At 32.4% G+C, this 19701-nt stretch overlaps 1 protein-coding gene across 7 annotated transcripts; it reads left to right on the top strand.

Annotated features, from left to right (window-relative positions):
- Positions 1–140: 140 nt before the first annotated feature.
- Positions 141–19698, top strand: LOC107068785 (uncharacterized). Of its 7 annotated transcripts, XM_089171512.1 has the most exons (8): positions 141–634; positions 1464–1553; positions 1638–2470; positions 15785–15918; positions 16763–16976; positions 17269–17579; positions 17669–18005; positions 18116–19698. In XM_089171512.1, exons 4-8 carry the CDS (start codon positions 15878–15880, stop codon positions 18290–18292), a joined length of 1080 nt encoding a protein of 359 aa, XP_089027638.1. In that variant the 5' UTR covers positions 141–634; positions 1464–1553; positions 1638–2470; positions 15785–15877; the 3' UTR covers positions 18293–19698. The 7 variants fall into 7 exon arrangements, with proteins under 7 accessions (XP_089027638.1, XP_089027633.1, XP_089027636.1 ...); XM_089171507.1 differs by having other exon boundaries at positions 1301–2470; XM_089171510.1 differs by having other exon boundaries at positions 1422–2470.
- Positions 19699–19701: the final 3 nt, after the last annotated feature.

Raw genomic sequence — 19701 nt, forward strand, 5'->3', positions numbered from 1 at the left:
AAAAGAAGATTAATAAATACATTACAGTTAACATTGATCAAAGCCATCGGAGTTGGGTAAAGAAAGTCATTCGTACGTACCTGAGTACGTCGCAGAACCGGCGAGAAGGCGGTTTGCCGCTCAGTCGAGCCGCAACCACGGAGCGGAGATTTTGTGTGGTGTTTTGGTATTTCGTGGTTTTTATGAGAAAAGAACCAGGCCAGTTTCACTTTGTAAAACGCGACTTACCGCAAGAAAAACATACAACGATGCTTTTGATTTGACGTTTTGCATAAAAGAGAGTGATAGAGTGACAGAAAGAGAGAGAGAGAGAGAGAGAGAGAGAGAGAGAAAGAAAGAGAAAGAGAAAGAGAGAGAGAGAGGAAAAGAAAAGGGTGAAAAAAAGAGAAAAAGGAATATAAAAAGAAGGTTCGAAAAATTCATTCATGTGGAATAGTAGCTCTCACTTATTCACGTCCGGCCATTCGTTTAATATACCCAATGAGTGAAAAGTGCGACGATCGTAAACAAAAGCTTCGGTAAAAGGGTACGGTAAAAGGCACAAAAGGTGGTAATACTTGTGACATATATACATACATATACAAATAGATACACACGGTGTACACACCGGCTTGGAGTAAAGAGGAAGGAAAAGGCAAGTCGATCGACAGCGAGTGAGCGAAAAGAAAGTAGAAGGAGCTAAGAGGCTGTAACACGTTTTGATCAACTCTGGACGATCGACCAGATCTGGATCTGGCGCGTTTTGCCGGTGCACCACGCCGCGGGCCTCGTTTCTCTCTCTCTCTCTCTCTCTCTGACTCTCTTTTTTCTCTCTTTCTCTCTCTCTCTCTCTCTCTCTCTCTCTGTCTCTCTCTTTCTCTCCCTTTCTCTCTGCAAGTAACAGTACTTCCTCGCGCTCCATGGAGTAAGCCTCTCTCCGAAGAACGGGACCTAACGCTGCTGTGTCCGCTCACCATACTCTCGTCGCGCCTCCCTCTTGTCCTCCCTGTCAGTTCCGTCTCGCCTCCCTCTCGATTTCCCCGTGCCTCCCTCGCGGCCGCCTCGCGCGGTTGTAACGTAGCAGTCCGGCTGGTCGGGTCGAGAGGTTTCACGTAAAACCAGTCCTCTCTACCCTTTCCCTTCCTTTTTCTACTTCGAACGGATCGCGAGTAGTTACTCCCTCCTTTACCGACACAAGCCTTCCGTCAACTGGCACCTGCTGACTGACTCTTCGAACTTCATCTTCCTTTTGATTGTCTTACAAACCCCCTTTTTCATATGTTTTTTTATTGATCCTTTTTCGGTTCCAAACGAAACACAGGGATGTCCATCTTTCCATGCGACCTTGGACGTTGCATGCATTACCAAAACGATCCTTCCAATTCGTAAATAAAAAGACAACATTGCATTTATACGAAGGAAATTGTTTTTGATCATTGAAGTTTTTGCTCGATTGAGAAAAGAAAGTAGTCTTCCTTCTCAAGGTCATCGTCATGGATTCAACGCGACTTTGTCACGTGGTTCATCACATTTTTAAACGAGAGTGAAAAAAAACTACCGAGTCCGAAGATAGGGTAAGAGAAAGTAAAGTGGTAGGAAAGGTAGGAGAAGAGATAAGAAAAAAAAAAAGAGTAAAAAAGAGCTCCTTCTTTTCTTAGCGACAAAGAGAAGTCGCTTGAGACGAAACGGCGCGCGTAAAATGAGCGAGAAACGTCTTGTATGACGTTTAGAGCCGTTGTAACAACGAGAACGGCACGGGTAGAGTGTAAAAAGAAGCTTGCTCGTCTATTAGCCGAGCGAAGAAGGCGTAAGCGAGTCGCGAAGGAGAGAAAGGAGGGAAGAAAGGAGGGAAGTTTACGCGGCCACTTTGAGTCCCTCTCTCGCCATAACTAACTTCCTCGAGTGGCTCATGAAGCTTTCTCATTGTCAGTCGGGGCTCGCGCAAACTTTGGAAGAAACGCTCCGCGCATTTTCCACTTTTCAAATGACCGCAGCAAGAAGAAAAATGGATTAATATACGTGAATCTATGTCAATTATATTTTTCGACGGATATATTATTATAATAATATAAAAGAGTTTTTGGAAAGTTTTTTGTTTTGTATTTTTTGGCGATCGAAAAATAAATAATCGATACACCTGTGATTCACTGGAATACATCGAAAAACATCTTGTGCAGTAGTAACGCCGCGCATGCTTCAGATCGACGTTTGTTTTTGTTTTCAATCGTTTATTCGAAAACTGTTTACGCGTCTAATATACGATCTAGCCGTTAAAGCGAGGAAAGTGATACACAGTTCGTCGTGAGTGCTCCGAGTGAAAGAGACGCTTTCCGCCTTTCTTTTTCTGTGTTTCGAAAAGATCGATCAGTGGCGGCGGCGTATCGTTGAAGAGAAGGAGAACCGCCCTCCCTTTCAAAGACGACCTCGTATTTACAAGAGAAGAAGACCGAACCAAGAGAGCCATGAAGACCATACGAGCAAGTGCTTTGAGGTAAAATAATGCCTTTCTCTAATATAACTTTATTTTTATATAAAATAAATATAAGCGTGGACTTTGTTAGACATCAACATTGTTTGGAACAGGATGCAAAATAAATCGAGAAATTACGACGAACCGTGAAAGCAAATATACAATGTATTTGGGTCTCTTGGAGTGTTGAGAATCGATCTAAATTAAATCTGAGATCGAGTCTAAATTAAAGTGGTCTGGGACATAATAGAAGATTTTTTTCCCTTTACTCTTCCCCCATTTGTCGTTTGGAGCAAATAGCATTTATTTATTTACTGTAGCGTGTTTAGAAACCCTAAGAAAAGCAGAATTCACGCGAATAAAGCAAAACGTCCAGTGTCAAGAAGAATCCAAAAGATTCCACATTTCTTTTGCTGGAAGAGACAAACACAATGAAGGAAATGGGAAGGGTAGATTCTTTCTGTAAATGTTGCTTGAGTTTATTCATTATTGATATTTACCCTCATCGGGATTTTTTTTATTCGTTTTTCTCTTTTGTCGCAATAACAATCGATAGTTATGCGAAAACTATAAATACCGACTCTAGAATGGCCGTTCATTATGCTAATATTGTGCTCCCCTGTTTGAACCGTTACTGTTGTCGTTATCGTTGACGATATTGGCGACGACAAAACTTAATTAAGATAGAAAACCCGACGATGGTCGACTGATCCAATTTTCTTGAAATTCTATTAAACGATAAAGTCCTCTTATTGTTTGATTTGATCAACGATCTGTAATACGGTATTATTTTCCGTCTAACGGTGACCGCCATTGCATTGTAATATTATGCAAAGAAAAAAATATAATATCTTTTAAAAAATAAGTTTAGCTCGCGAGTAACTGTAATGACGTACGATCAGTGCGCAAAGGGATAAGATTAGGTCGATGTCGGTCCCGCATGTACGCATTTTGTCCATAGTCCATTTTTTTCTTTCCCTTTTCGAAAATGAAAACCTTCCGAGGGGAGTGCTATGCCCAATGTTGCGCATATCCGCATACAGCACACCTGCAGGACAAATTGAAATGCAAATTCGTTGGACCTTCCTTTTTCTTGATCGTCACATTCACCCTTACACCTTCACCCTTCTTTTTCCCCATCTTTTATAAGTCTTCTCTAAATTTTGTAAGCTAAAGCGTTGTTAATGTTATAAACTGCAGACTTGAAATATTATGTACGATATTGGGTTCTATCAAAAGACAGAACAAGAGAGATTACTTTTTAGAAACGTTTAATGACTACGCGCGTTACGGTTTGCGACTTTGCATACGAAAGAGGGTCGTTATCCAAGGAGGCTCCTTGAAAGTGTGCCTCCTCCACTAATAAAGGGAATAGAAAGTTACAAAAACTGGGGACTTGAATAAAAATAATATATTAAAAGTTGATGTAAGAAAAGCACAAATGGAAAGGAACTAAATTGATATAAATTCGAGCAAAATATCTTAACTATAATAATACGAACAATTCAATTAAAACGTACAAATAAAAAAGAAACGATTAATAATATAATTCGACGAAATAGTTCGAATAAGTAAGAACGATAATTTGTTCAATATAAACAAGAGATTTTCTTGAATATAAAAGTGAAAGAAGAGCCGAGAAAGTAGGAGAATAAGAAGATCTTCTAAGAATCGTAGACTTTCTTAGTGTTTTGGTTAAAGCAAACTATCAAGCATATCATTTTATTAATCATTTGATTTACTATGATATCGAGTACCGAGTCAAAAGAACCGACCTCTTTCACGCAATTATGCGTTTCCCACGTAAGGAGGAGGAAATTGCGGAATAGAGTTTTCTCTGTGCCAGCAGTACTACTTTTTTCTCTCTCTTTCTCTTTCTCACTCTCTTTTATGGCGCCTTTCTATCTACTATTTTTCCACTAACGAACGCCGCGACCGAAACGCTCAATTAAGCGGTCGGTCCTAATTAACGCGCGGATCACTCGCTCATTGTGGAATCTGCTTTCCTGCTATCCTTATAACTTACGAAAGATCTGGGAAAAAAGAATTTTCTATTTTTATTATATCCGCGAGAGAATCTCTCGAAGAAAGCAGTATACGATAAGAGAAGAATATCGTCTTTGATGTTGTCATCATTTCAAAATTTCACATTTTGTCAAACGAGCTGATAAATTGAGATGTGAATTATCAAAAAAAGCTTAACGACGACTTACGGTTACTACGTTTTGAACGTTAGAAACTTAATTAGACCGTATCGAATGCACAGCCGTTCAGGCAACAAGTTCCAAACTTGTTCTATGCTTACCAGTGTCGTTTACATACGTTACAACGAGAAAGATCGTGTGCACACCTAGTCAAAGCCTCCTTCGTCATATTTGCATTTCATTTTCAAATTTAAATCTATTAATGCTAAATTATTCCTACTGTGTTGAAATATTTGTAACACGTTGTATACAGTAACGGAGAACTGTACGATAATACCGTAATATTTCCAAAAGGAAAGGATTACAATCCTTAAAACTATTAAAACAAATGAGAATATCATCTGAATGAGATTACTGTTTATATGGGAACACAACACAAAAGTTATGTGTATAGAATTAAAAGTAAGGTTTCTTTTTTATTAGCATTAATATTATAACTATATCTATAGTAATAGTAATAATATAATATATATAATAGTAATATATATAGTAATATAAATATATAATAGTAATAATATATAGTAATATTATTACTATTATAACTATAATACTAGGTAAGTAACTAGTAACTAATACTAGTAGTAGTAATAAGTACTATAGTACTAATATATAGTAATATTATTACTATTATAACTATAATACTAAGTAAGCAACTAGTAACTAATACTAGTAGTAGTAATTAGTATTATAGTACTAATATACAGTAATATTATTACTACTATAACTATACTATATATATTATAACTATTATAATTTAACAAGCATTAATATTATTAAATCATTTGATTATCGTTTAAATAAAATATTAATAAACTATTCACAGATTAATCTATCTTTTTCTTCGAAATCAGGATGTTTTAATATACTCCCCCTAAGTTGTTTCTATAATATGAGATACTTGTAAAATATAAAAAACGAGCAAGCTGACAAAAAAGATAGTTCTTAATCAAAATTGAATAACAACGAAGAATATGTATTCTTTGTGTTGATGAAGAGTGAATTTGATGTATTAAATGTTGCAGACGAGCTCATGAATATTGCAAGGCTACTTTATATGCTGAAATTATCATAAGAAAGCGAACAACAAAAATAAATGTATCTTAATTTGAAATAATAATTTCAACTTTTAATCTTAATTTTTAAATATATTTCGCACTCTTTCTTTTATATTATTTTTATTTTCATAATAAACAAAAGCATCAACAAAGGTAATATTTCTTTCATTTTATTGCAAGATATCATACATCAAACAAATAATTGTTATCTTACGTAAATATAGTTTGAAATTGACACAATATTTTGAAAATTGCGAAAGAATTTTTGGATTTTTTTTTCTTTTTGATGTGTCAACAATTCGAAGCTCGTACTCTACGTGATTTTCTTATTAACGGCTACTCTTACAAAGGTGAGAGTGACTCATTGACCGTCGTTTGCGATCGGGACATGGCCGTAAACATAATCGTACGTATCAGTGTATTTAGCCCTCACGCGAACAATTTTATCGCACAACGTATATATACATGTATATATATACGTATAAACACATATATACGTACTACTTACTTCCTTATTCTCTTATCTTGTTTTAATACCGCTCGTGGAAATAATAAATATCGCTAAGGACGATAAGTAATTCGAAACTCGTTTATAATTGCCAACAGAATGATTATGTAAAAAATGTTTCTTTCGTTCGACAGAAAAATAATTGGAAGGATGATAAAATATCAACAAAGTATTTTTATCTAAAAATACAGAAAATATCGTAGCTTCATTAACAATCTAAAAAAAGAAACAAAACAAAACAAAAAACAAAAAAAGAAAGAAAAAGAAATAAAAAGAAAGAAAAAAAAGCAATACAACATATTCTCGGAGATTAGCTCGAGTTACTTTTTGTTAGAGAGCTAGAAACCTTCGTGATGAGACGAAGGTCGGGGAAGGAAAGAGAGAGGAAGAGGAAGAGGCGGGTGGTATGGCTTTAGACAGGTGAAATGTCGGTGCATCGATCGATCGTACTCTAAAGCAGAGCCGAGAGTGGCTGGCTACCAAGCGCGCTACCGTAGTTTTCAGGTTTCGTTTAGCGAACAATACTTTGTTCTAACGACTCCTTTAAATCCATCTGTACTTTACGTATAGACAAAAAAAAAACAAGAAAATTAAAAAAAAAACAAATCTTCACGTCGATAAAATGTTACTGTAAAAATACACGATACATATTTGCATCTGTACATACGAAAATCCTACTTCAATGAACATTCTGTTCGTATCATTTCCTTTCTTACTTCGTCTACCTAGTAAAATTAATAATTAATGATCATTTTCATTCCGATTTGGGCTCTTTTGAATATGAGTACGAAAAAATATCTAATCAAAAATTCGATCACATGCAAATTACATGCAACGACAACAACTTTTACATCTCGCGATTTCACGGACAAAGGATAACGTTGTTACGTCGAATGAGTTTGTGAATTTAATCTGGGTCGAGCGTACTACCGGTGCTGCCTCCGATCCCTCCCATCCCTCTCTCCTACCATTAGGTTGCTCTCTCTCCTACTTTACGCCAGTAAAGTCTTAATTGTAACTTGAATATCATGCCCGGGAACATTTATTTTTGGAAGAATTAATTCCTTTTGAAATTGATTATATCTCGAGGAAAATAAAAGAGAAAGTAATAAGGTCGACAAAAGCACTGGAGAAAGGATCCTTCTAAAGGCAGACATAATGTGTCCTTGTTCTTCTATCCTAAAATTGCAGAAAACATTTTTGCGAATAGGGAATTCATCTACAATTTAAGTTCATGGATTTTACTTACATGTATGTTCTCTAATAACTTTTGTCACAACCATTAGTTTTTCTTCTTCTTCATCTCTATTGTGATCCTTCCTTCCTCCTTTCGTCACCAATTTATGTTTATTCGTCGTATATTTATTCGGGTTACGATTTTTGGAATCATACCATCTCCTTGTAGGTTTATATGTGTGAGGATTCGTATGAGGAATAAAAAAAAACTAAGGAAGTTACAAAACCTAACGCGCGTCGTTGGATTCTTGAAATATGAGGCGCATATCTTTCGTTCTTTACAGGAATAGGAAGGAAAGAAATAATTATTATATAGACACACATATTTTCGTAGTAAGACTAAACATGTAAATATTATTTATAACTCAAATGAAAAATCATTGATTGTAAGAAAAGAAATATGTGTCAAATCTTTCTGAAATATTTTTGTACCACTTTCTATTTTTTTTACATACAATACCTGCGAATGATAATCCCCTTTTACACATATCTCTTCCAGCTATTTGAATTAAATCAAATTTTTATATTGTTAAATGATTTAATTAATAACTAAATGAACTAAATATTTGTCCAAAAGGAATAGGTATATAATATTTTGTTGAATTTATTTACATTTGATTACAAAAATGACCTTGTTATCGAATACTCTTGAACCAGATTCCATGAAAGTAAAAGTGTGTGAATAAAGCAAAGAAGAAAGAATAAAAATAGAAGAAAAAAGAAAATAAATAGAAATAAGCAAACAAGTTAGAAAGTTGAAACATCAAAAGCTTGGAGAACGAGCAAGGAAGGAAGGAACAGTAAAAAAAGGATGAGATAGCGAGCGGTAAGTTACGGTAATGGCGAACCATCGGTGAGTAATGTCAGGACGAAAGAAGGAAGAAAGGACACTGCTATAAGTACACCGAGTACCTACATATACATATATGTATATGTATATAGAAATATAATATATACGTATGTAGGTATTGTACATATACGTAGGGTACCGGATGAAGAAAGTGAGTTCTGCAAATAGCACCGCGATCGAACATCAGGATGAGAGGTGGTTTAGTGAGACGAGGAGCGGATAAAAGAGAAGAGAGAGGAATATGACGTACAGCGAGTCGCGATTGGCAGTTACTATGAAAAAAAAACACTATGCCTACGCCTCATAACGATCGTTCCATCATCGTACGTATGTATAATACATATATACATTTATATATATATGTATTATATTACGATATGCAATGTATGTATATGTGTATCTATCTATATGTATATCAACTATTAAAACACTAACGCAGGAAATAACTTGAATTTACACGCTTTGTCCAAATAATTATTGTCTATCTACTTACGTACCATACATATATACTTAAGTGCATAGATATCGTGTGCATACATACATATATAGTATGTCGTGCGCGCGGCTGTACAGAAAGAACGCGCGGCACCGCCATACGTTCACCTTTTCCTCGCCAAATACCAACTCTCCGAGAACGTGTTCTGCCTCTAATGCCGATGTAGTACTATCCAAGAAGAAGAAGAAAAAAAAACAGAAGAAACTGAGAAAAGAGAAGAAGCTGAGAAGATAAGGGAAAGGATGAAGAAGAGCTTAAGAAAGAGGAGAAGGAAGAAGAAGAGAAGGAGGAGGAGGACTCGGTATCGAGTTTTTCAGAGAATTCAGTGTTACTATTAATTATGCAAGAAATTCAATTGGATTTCTCACTTTTCATCTTTATATTTCATGAATATATGTTTCGTGCTGTTCTCCACCTTCTTCTTATTATTATTCTTTTTATGCTTCAAATCAATGTAATTTATTGTTGGAGTATAATTTTGTCGTTAGTTAAAAATGTGATAATTTATTGACGTATTTGATATAAATGTTGGAATTGTAAAGAATACATAAACGTTCTTCGAGAACACTATAAGAAATATAAATCTCATATTATATCTGCTATTTATTTAGTCAGTATTTTTCAACATTTCTTATCGATGTTGCAGATGACATTTTTTTTCATATATAATATAAAATAAATTCAGTATTTATAATAAATTATAATATTATCAGAGTAATTATAATAAAATATATAATAAATTAATATAATAAATTAATATAATAAATATATAATAAAATATATAATATAATAAATTATAATATTATCAGTAATTATAATAAAATATCAGTGTGTATCATTTATCAATACTCTCAATCCCTTTATTTAAGTTTATTAAATGAATATTTTCTGTAATAATAATAATATTATTTTGTGAATTTAATATATGCTAATATTTATTGTTAGTTGAAACAATATTGTTCTGATAAATAAAATGCAATTTGATATGACGCATATCGAATAAAATATTCATACATACTGACAATTTCTATTTTAAAAATATTTAACATTAATTAATAAAAATACAAAACTGAGCAAATAAATATAAATATTTGATTATTATACAGTTGACGCGTATTAAAGTCGTTAACGATGGTGGAGGAGGAGGAAAAGACCTTTTGCTCGTTTCGACGAAATATTCTCTCTTTAACGAAGATCGCTTTTCACGATGGCGCGCCAGTAATGCAAGCTTGTATCCGGTGTCCTCGAGGTACGAGCAAAAGGGGATTACCTTCTTGTCCCCGGTGGAGAGAAACCTTCTTGTTTGTAGCGTGGCGGCCGCGATATATCCTTTCGATCGATCGCCAGACTCTAACTACAAGTCGCCTCTCTCTCTCTCTATCTCTCTTTCTCTTTTTCTTTCTATCTTTCTTTCTTTCTTTCTTTCTTTCTTTCTTCATTCTTCGTACCTATGCTGTATCGAATTCACCCTAACGAGCGCTCCCTTGGAAACGAAAGATAGATGGATAGATATAGAGAAACCTCTTTTGCGAATGGAAACAACGAATTGCTTCAATGTTTAGCAGTTAGAACTTGAAATATTATATTTGAAAATATTTGTAAAAAAAAAAAACGGTAGAAGAAGTGAAACCTTCAAAAAAAACCAAGCTTCGAGATGTGAATATATCGAAACAATTGAATTGTAATACAGCGCCATCTATTGAAAGAACTTTATAGAACCTAGATAACTTAACTCTAAATGAAAATCTTCAAATTAGTAATAAAGAATAATAAAAAAAAAAATCGCGATAAAAATTGTGCTATGTGCTAAGTTGGAAAAAATCACGTGAAATAAAATAAATTTCATGAAAATAAATTGAGTAGTTTTGAAATTATTAGTGGACAAACATATTGTTACACTGAATATTTTATATATAGAATTTTTTTAATTAATTAATTAATATATAGAATTAAATAATATGAAATTAAATATATAGAATTAAATTATATATTGAATTTTATTAATTATTTTTGTTTCATCGGTTTCACGTTCTTCCGTTTCACGATTTTCAAATCACCCTGATTCTAAAGAAGTTTTCACTTCAAAAACTTTCAATGTTAGAATAAATATGATCAGTTTAGTCTTCTTTCATTATTCATGTTAAAACTATCATGTTTTTTTGTTGGTGTGTCTTTTGTTACAGGTACGTATCACAGACAGGATCAACAAAATGAAAACATCTTTATAATAGTTTTATTATAAAGAAAAACATATTCCACAAAAAGTGATCCATTGCAAACTACATGCAAAGATTCATATCTTTCAATCAGCTTGAGAAGTAGGTACATATCTACTCTAATTAGCATGGTACGTGTTTTCTCAAAGGAAGGAAAGTCAAAAGAGAAGTCTTTTATGACTTACACAAATTTCTCCCAACGGATTTAACGAGAAATCTTGAAGAAGAAAAAAAAAACTAAGAATTTTTCTCACAAAAAAAATATATTATATTGAAACAAAAAATAATATGAAGTATATAAAACATTCGGTAATGTAATTTGAAACACATTTTTTCATGATCAATGATCATCTATCAAAAAATCAATCCATGTACAAAAGCCTAGCATATAATACGTGCTCCTTAATAAGATAATGTCAAATTCTTTCAATTAATAAGTTTTTAATATATTTTGAATTTAGATAAAAAAAAAAATGTTATTGTCAAATTATTTGTCAAATTTGTGCAATTAGTATCCGTCAAGAAAATGGTTGTAAATAAATTATAGATTTTACTTATAAAAAAAATTGAAGATAATTTTGAAAAGTTTAGAAAACAACGAGTTATAGTCAAAAATTGGATACAATTGTAATAATACTCTTCTTCAATTACGTTAAATTAATCAAAAAATATTTCTTTCCTAAATTATTAGAGATAAAATGATCTAACAATAAAATAATCATATTCCATGGATCACTGTATTTGATTCTAATCACGTTTTTTTGAATCTTTAATCAGTTTAATGTGGCGATCTGTGCGCAGAGTGCGCTCTGGTGTGTGTCGCGATAATCAAGCGATGACGGATATAGTCGTCAAACACAGAATAAGTGGCGCTGTTGAAATATTGAATAGTCAAAAAGACGACTTTATTTTAGAAAATAATGAACAATTTTGTTAGTAATGTGAAAAACACACAGTTTTTTAATATAAATATATATTTATACATAATAAACGGAAAAATTAGAGAAAAAATAATCGAATATTTATAGTAGTTACAAATTTATTCTTGACTTTGTTTTTCTTTGTTTCACCTCTAAGCATTTGAAACATATTAAAATTTACGAATATAATTTAATTTTCGCTACCAAAATTACAATTTAAACATCAAATCGTAACAAATTTTTACGCATGACGGATATAGAGGCGTCATAACACAAAATTTTGCCACATCTTCATGACGGATATAGTCGTCAAACACGCTTAAACTGGTTAAATTATACTCTCGATTTGACGTTAAACTCTTAAAGATATTTTCTTATTGCGTTATTGAACACCTTGTTTTCGATGCAATTCGCGTTATACACGGCGCCAAAGCGTAATTAACATCGAGAATAAGCATCTGGAAAGTCGCATGGCCGACGTTGTATATGCGGTGGCAGTAGCACCAGCTAACCCGTGCTAATTTCGAACGCACTTGAAAATTCTATCGCGGAAAGCGGGTCACTGCAGTTTATTAAAAAAAAAAAGAAAAAAAAAGAAAAATAGAAAAGATAGATTAAGAAAAGAAGAATAGGAAAAAGAAAAACGACAAAAGAAAAGAAGTACAAAAGATAAAATACTAAGTAGCTAGCAAATGCTAATACTGGAAAAGAAATTTAGTATTGCAAACAGAAAATGCTCATTTTTCATTTTACGTCATGAATTAAAGCCGATGACAGATATTATGTATTTTTTTTTTTTTTATAAATGTTTTCTATGAAAACCGGATGTATCCCACTCCTCATTAATTTATCGTAACTTATCATAACTTATCGTAGAAATTAGTAAGCATATGTTGTATGACATATATATATATATATATATATATATATATATATATATATACACATTTATGACATTTATTAAACGACAATTTAATGCGATATTTAGAGAAGTAGATGATCATAAGGACTAATTTTTTAAATACTTTTTCATTGACTTTTAAAAAATCCCATATAAGCTCAAGAAGGGTTGCTAATTGAATATATTATTAAATTGTGAAAAAAAAACAAACATACAATTAAAGACCAAAGAATTGTTCAAAGTTATTAATATTTAGTTTTATTTTTTTATTGAAAAATTTCAAATGATATTAACAATATTTTGAACGTGAAAGTATTTTATTGGATACGAGCAATATTCTTACTTATCTTATAGAAGAGATAACGCGAAAAATAATACTTTAGACAAGATATAAAACACAGAAATGGGGATTAACCATAAGATCGAAAAATAAACATGATAACGTAAGATTCGAACGATAATAAGCAACCCTGCCGATAATAACTTGGTTACAAAATCAATAAGATCTTGTATACATGCATAGAACGTAAAAACAAAGGGAGATGCTATTTTATTTGACGTTGGATAAAGAAAGAAGATAAGAGATCAATAAAGAAAAAGACAGAGAACAAACCAACTTATATTACGAGAAATATATAAATTTGTAATCTTTCTCAGAGACATAGGGTTTCTCATCTAGTTAAAAATACAACAATCCTATAAAAGTTGCAAAATTCAAGAAAAAATAGTAAGACAAAATTACAGCAAATCGCCTCCTGTGTGTATGTTCGATGTTCATTCTTCCACACACACACAACTCCTGTTCCGATCGTTTCGATACAACATTCATTATCAGATAAGCTTGCATTAATTGTCTATAGCTTTATCTATCATGATAGATTACGTATTTGTCGTATCGAGGATAAATTACAAAAAGAGATAAAGAGAAATGAGCTTTTTCAAAGTGATAACCAAAAGTACAAAATGCTATTAATTATTAATAATACAAATTTACTTATTTTGCATTGTTTTCATTTCACTTTATGCTTTCCAAATTCCAATAAAAGATTGATAAGCCAAGTTTGATTAGTCTAATAAAAGGAAAATCGGTCTTATTGCTGCCAATCACGTGTAAAATAAATGTCGTGCCATCATTCATGCTGCTAATATGCAAACGACACTTCTACTTTATTCTGAAGATGAGCGTTGAGTCAAAGTGAGAAAAATGCTAATCGACTTTGTGAGAGCTCTAAGAATACATGGGGTATATGTATGTTATACCTTTCTATCTAATACACATACTGTGCACCTCAATGGAAAGTAATTGATTGCGCTATGCCCAGGATACATCATTTGGTGCCTTTTTGCTTGGATACTGCACCTCCATTGGCGCATATCGCGTATCGGTTTCGTAGTAAATAAGAGGAATATTGGCTCGTGTTTACGCGTGCTCAGCAAAGAACGAAAATTTATCGTATTTTGCTTCTTCTATATGGTGATATATATATACATATATATATTATGTATGCGTCGAACACACTGGAGTTTAAATTTAATAACCTATAGTTAATATCTAATTGTTTCATTGGTTAATAATTTAATAATCTTATTAAATGAATATTTCCACTCACTAAACAATTTCAGAACTTTTAACATAAATACATCTTTTATGATTTTCATTTTGATGTTTTAATTTTTAAAATTTTCATCAAATATGCTCGAACATGATAACAAAGTTTTCACTTCAAAAAAGAAGAAAAAAACACGAAGAAAGTTGTGTTCAGGGTACTATACCAATAATAAAGGTAACAATGTTGACCTGGTGGATCGGTGGACACACCTCTGAAATATTCTTCCTCTCTTCATTCTCTTTCTAGCAAGAATCTCTTTGCTCGACCATAGAAAGATTGCTTTTTCGTTCTTTCCATGTTTGCTCACTCTGTCTGTCTGTCTTTGTCTCTCTCTATCTATCTATCAGTTTATCTATCTCTTTCACTTGCACTAGTTCGAAAGAAAAAGAAAGAATAGCTGATACCTTCTTCTTCTTCTTAAACGCAAAGTGGAATCCCATGGGTTCTATAATAAGACGTATCCTACGGTGCATACCGTCTGGTACTGCACGTGTACCTGATTTCATGATTGGCCAGCACCCCGCAATCTACCTCATACGTGCATGATCTATACACGGTCCTACTCTTTTTTTACACCTTCTAGCATCCAAGAAGCTCTGCAAGTAATGTATATATATATAGTTAGTAAAAGAGAGAGAGAGAGAGAGAGAGAGATCGAAGAAGAAGATTGTAAGAAAATACTATTCGTCGAGTTGTTCTTCACTTAATGCTAACTGCAAATTTCTTTGATTAGAAATAATATAGTTTTGGAACTATGATTAATAGTGTATAGTATACCTATGTTTATTTCAAATAAATTGTTAAGGTTTTCTAATTGATTAGAAAAAGTAAAATATGACAGAAAGTGACGAAGAAATGTCATCTTCACTTATAATTAAGAAAAGTTAACAGATTTATAGTTGGAAAGATTGTAATTTATCTTCTCGTATCTGGTTTTAGACTGGTGCGTTGATAGAACTGTTTTACTATCACATTTGTAATATAAGTTCAATCAACGTTCTTGAAGTTATTTACTTGCAGTCCTATTTAATTGCTTACGTCCTCGTCCTAGTTTGTTCCTGTCTTATACACTTCCTATCGACATTTACGCTCATTGAAGAGTTAGTTTTTTTTTCCGAATATTATTCATTTAATTTGTAAAACTAGATCACAGCTAAGAATAAAATAAATTATCAAATAAATATCAAAAATGAGCAATGTATAGCAAGGTAAGTATATAGGTTAATATATAAGATAATATGGGATAAATAAAGGTATTTTACAAATATTAACTAATATTCGTGTAAAAAATTAGTAATTGCTATAGAACCAACAATTAATCAATTTTTACCTTTTGTAGGTAACGAACGAAGACTTTTGACTAGTCTCTTAAACAGTCTTTTTCCCCTTTGAAACTGTGTCACGAAACTCCGACAACATCATTTGCCTCTGGATGGATTTTTTCAATTCTGCTAAGAGCCCAATAGAGCGGTGGTAAGTTGTCCTGTTTCAATAACACAAATGTGTCTACTATCTTGAGATTCTCATCTTGAAATCTAAATATTTGATTAAGATTGGATCGCTGTTGGATGTTTAGGTATTTGAAAATCTTCCATAACATCATACATATTTTTAATATTATTCTTACATATTTAATATAATAACATTTAAATATTATGCACTTTTTGAAATTTCTACTCTGTATTTAGTAATGTTTTGTATTATGTAATAAATTTGTATATTATATCTAATATATCACATTAAATCTTAGTTTTTCCTTTTAATACAACGCATACTATTAGTTATAGCTATAATTACAAATTTTATTTCCGAAGCAAAAAATGTTCTCGACGTTTTGTGGAAAAATAATTATTTTTTAATACAGATATCTATTTGTGCTTTTCTTGTAATCGATGTGCTAGTATTCTATAATATTTATACCTATGTATGACTGAATACTCAACAAGCAAATGATAATTATTTATTTATTTATACAAATAGTAAAATATAAAAAATCCAAAATTATATTTTATGCGTAACTCAATAATCTCCTATGATATTTTTCTGCTGCCGCGTTTTTTAGCCGGATAGTCAAAGGCCTGTTATGGCCAAATGACTCTCAAACTCCAAGAGTTTATAGACATGGAATTGATTGATCCTTTTCTCGTCGCATTCCTATTAAATAATATCGTCCTATTTCTTATTATTTTGACAATTTTATTATATTTTAAGTTAAACATGTTTATAAAAAATGGTTACGATAAAAAAAAGATTGATTTGAAAGGTATCCTGAATAGAACGTAAACGAGACTGATAACCTTTGCATTTTCTTTTGCAGTAGCAGTTTTGACGAAACATCGATGGACAGCTACTCGTTGATGACGGTAACGGAAGATAGGGTAAACGATTTTTCAGAGGACGTAGTAAAGGACGGAAATGACGTAGAAGTGACATCATTGGAAGAAGCGAAATCAGTCATAGCAACGCTTAGAGCAAAACAAAGGGCACAAGCACATCAAATGCTTGCTTGGCGGAGGACACTGAAATTGCAGGTAAAGTTCAATGATGCATCATTTTAATAAGATTTAACACCAAACGTATCGATGCTTCATATATATTTATTTCTACTACACAGCGTATTAAATGGCCCGTTTTCAAAAAGTCATCTATTGTATTTTACGATGTATGCATAATAAAAAACAAAGCATTTATGCAATAACAATTTTTCACTCACAAAATAACACTATAAAAGTTGAAAAAGTGTTATTTGACCCGTCATAGTAGATTTATTCGTGTATGATAATATTTATTGTTAAATATACCTAATACTTAAACGTTTTTCAGGAAGAACTTGTGGCGCGATTAACAAGAGAAAAAGCTGAACAACTATGCACGTTGTCTTCGCAACTATTCCTCTTCGAATCACGACTGTGTCGGAAACAGAAGGAAATCGAGGCAAACCTTGTGCAGCGGGAATCAATTATTCTCAGGCAACAAAGAGTGATACGGCAATTACAAAGTAGATTAGCGGATAGGAGTGGTACAGGTACGAGAGATTCACCGCCATACGATGCTCTTGATAGACTGGATAGTTTGGGAGACAGCGATAGCGCCGTCGTACTCGAAGAGGCCGCGGATGACCCAGCACCACCAAGGTAAACATTTTCTGCGCATTTTGTCAAACGTTTTATTTCGTAAATGTTTTGTCGACATCGATATTTCTATTTTATTTTGTTCCTCTCAGATTTCGTTCAAACATCACGGATGTAACGGTTATACGATCGGTATCCGATGCAGTTGAACCATCGAGCAAATATTCGTCAATGCGAAGATGCAATGGTTTTCTTCGTAGGCCAGAGATACTAGAAACCGTGTATTCGGTAGAAGAAGATGGCGACAGTGAAAGCAACCAGGAACCATCTGAATCTACGGATAATTACGAATGCGATGAGAGGCGGACGAAAAACTTGGGAAATGGAAAAGGCAGATTACAAGAGCTATATGGTAGCTTTGAAAGACTAGCACAGGAAGCTGATCCTCTGGAAAATGAAAGACCGAGAGACGAGAGTCAACAAGCTCAGGTGAACGACGATCGAGAACGACGATCTTTGCGATCATTTTCGATAAGTGACACGTATTTCTTTACTAATTATTTACACTTGGCTGGATTTTATAAATCTTTTTGTTTCAGGTGACATACAATAGAGTAATGAGTAATCACAGATCGGTGACAAAGCCGAAAGACGTAAAATATAAGAGAATAAATAAGGCTAAATCGAAGAGTTTAGAGGAACTTAGAGGACGACTGAGAAATTGGGTAGAAAAAGGAAATAAAATAGCTATATCTTTAGATCAATCCTACGCTTGAACTTGTTACACGAAAGTATTTAAATTATTTTTATGAAATTTTATAAATTATTATCACCGTCGACAGGATAACGTCGATAGGTCGGTCCTACGAAATTGACTATAACTCTTTCCTCCTTAAGCAGCACATTAAAGCCCGCATTAAATCGAAATTTCATCCTTCCATGTGATATTTATTCTAGTATAATATAATATCGTGCATAGTTATGCCGATAAAATTGATGAGAGGGAAGGACCGCTTAACAGATATATGTGATATGAATAGACATGATAGTCGCGTGAGCGCCTGAGTGTCTTATATTATTATATGCAAAACTTTATTATTATTTAACTAATGAAAGTTAAACTCTTGATAAAAGAACGATCATTATGGTGTATACAATTTTTAACAAATAATCTCCCTCTTTCTCCTGTTTTCCTAATTAGTTCCTATAATCAGTTCAAGCGCATTCTAACATGCGCCATTTGATGATCTTTTTTCATAGTTTAAAATATTTGAAAATGTTAAATCAATTTTTCTTCCTTATTGCTACCAATGAATCGCACTTAAATGCATTTAATATATAATATTATAAAGCATATTATGAATCACCGTAAATCAATCACCTTTGTCAATTAAAAATATTACTGTGCAATCAATTAAATGAGAAAATATTTAATCAAAGGGCCTTCACTTTCCTAAAATAATAGGCTTATTTTTAATATGAGCGATATGAGTTTTTCTTATCTCATTCTATACAATTTGTATTGATAATTATAACTTTAACTTTATATACATATTATAAAAAATGAATGATGCATTACGATATATAATACTACAAAGTCTTTCCATTTACATTTCGAAATATCAGATTCTAAATGTATTTCTGTCATGATTAATTAATTTTGTATCACATCATACGTATATCTTTTATGACTTGTATTGTTTCCATTAATAAGTAAGTAATTCTATCAGTCTGTAAAATGTATATTTTACGTCATTTTATTTAAAATGATATTTAAAATCATATATATATATATATATATAAAATTATGTGATCCTTCAAGTTTATCACCATATTTGGTGTTCGTTTCATAAATTATGTATTGTTCAAAATAAGGGTACAAAAAAAACTTCTGACAATCTGCGCTTTAAGAAAAATATACGATATTTAACTATCCGCTTGTACATAATTGTGAATGTATTATTAATTTAACATATTAATATCTCTTTCAATGTTATGTATATAGATATATTCTCCAAATTTTTAATAATGTAAATTTGAGTTTTATGTTCCTGCTGGCTATTAGCCATTAAAAAAAAGCGCGCGCTCGCACAGGTGTACCGTTATTATCGAAATCTTATTAATGTTATTAAAAATATAAATGTAAAGAAATTTACTAATAATAATAATGAAGTACAATGAATTT

This window comes from Polistes dominula, unplaced genomic scaffold, assembly GCF_049000335.1.
Source record: "Polistes dominula isolate Pdom_NZ unplaced genomic scaffold, Pdom_raw_medaka contig_28, whole genome shotgun sequence".
Classification (NCBI taxonomy): Eukaryota; Metazoa; Arthropoda; class Insecta; order Hymenoptera; family Vespidae; genus Polistes; species Polistes dominula.

Bases quoted from the DNA above. Each gene is read 5' to 3' on its own strand.
- LOC107068785 (XM_015325521.2), top strand. From the start codon at position 15,878: ATGGATTTTTTCAATTCTGCTAAGAGCCCAATAGAGCGGTG. The intron at 15,919-16,762 runs GTAAGTTGTCCT...TTTCTTTTGCAG, and splicing joins AAGAGCCCAATAGAGCGGTG to TAGCAGTTTTGACGAAACAT. The intron at 17,580-17,668 runs GTAAACATTTTC...TGTTCCTCTCAG, and splicing joins GATGACCCAGCACCACCAAG to ATTTCGTTCAAACATCACGG.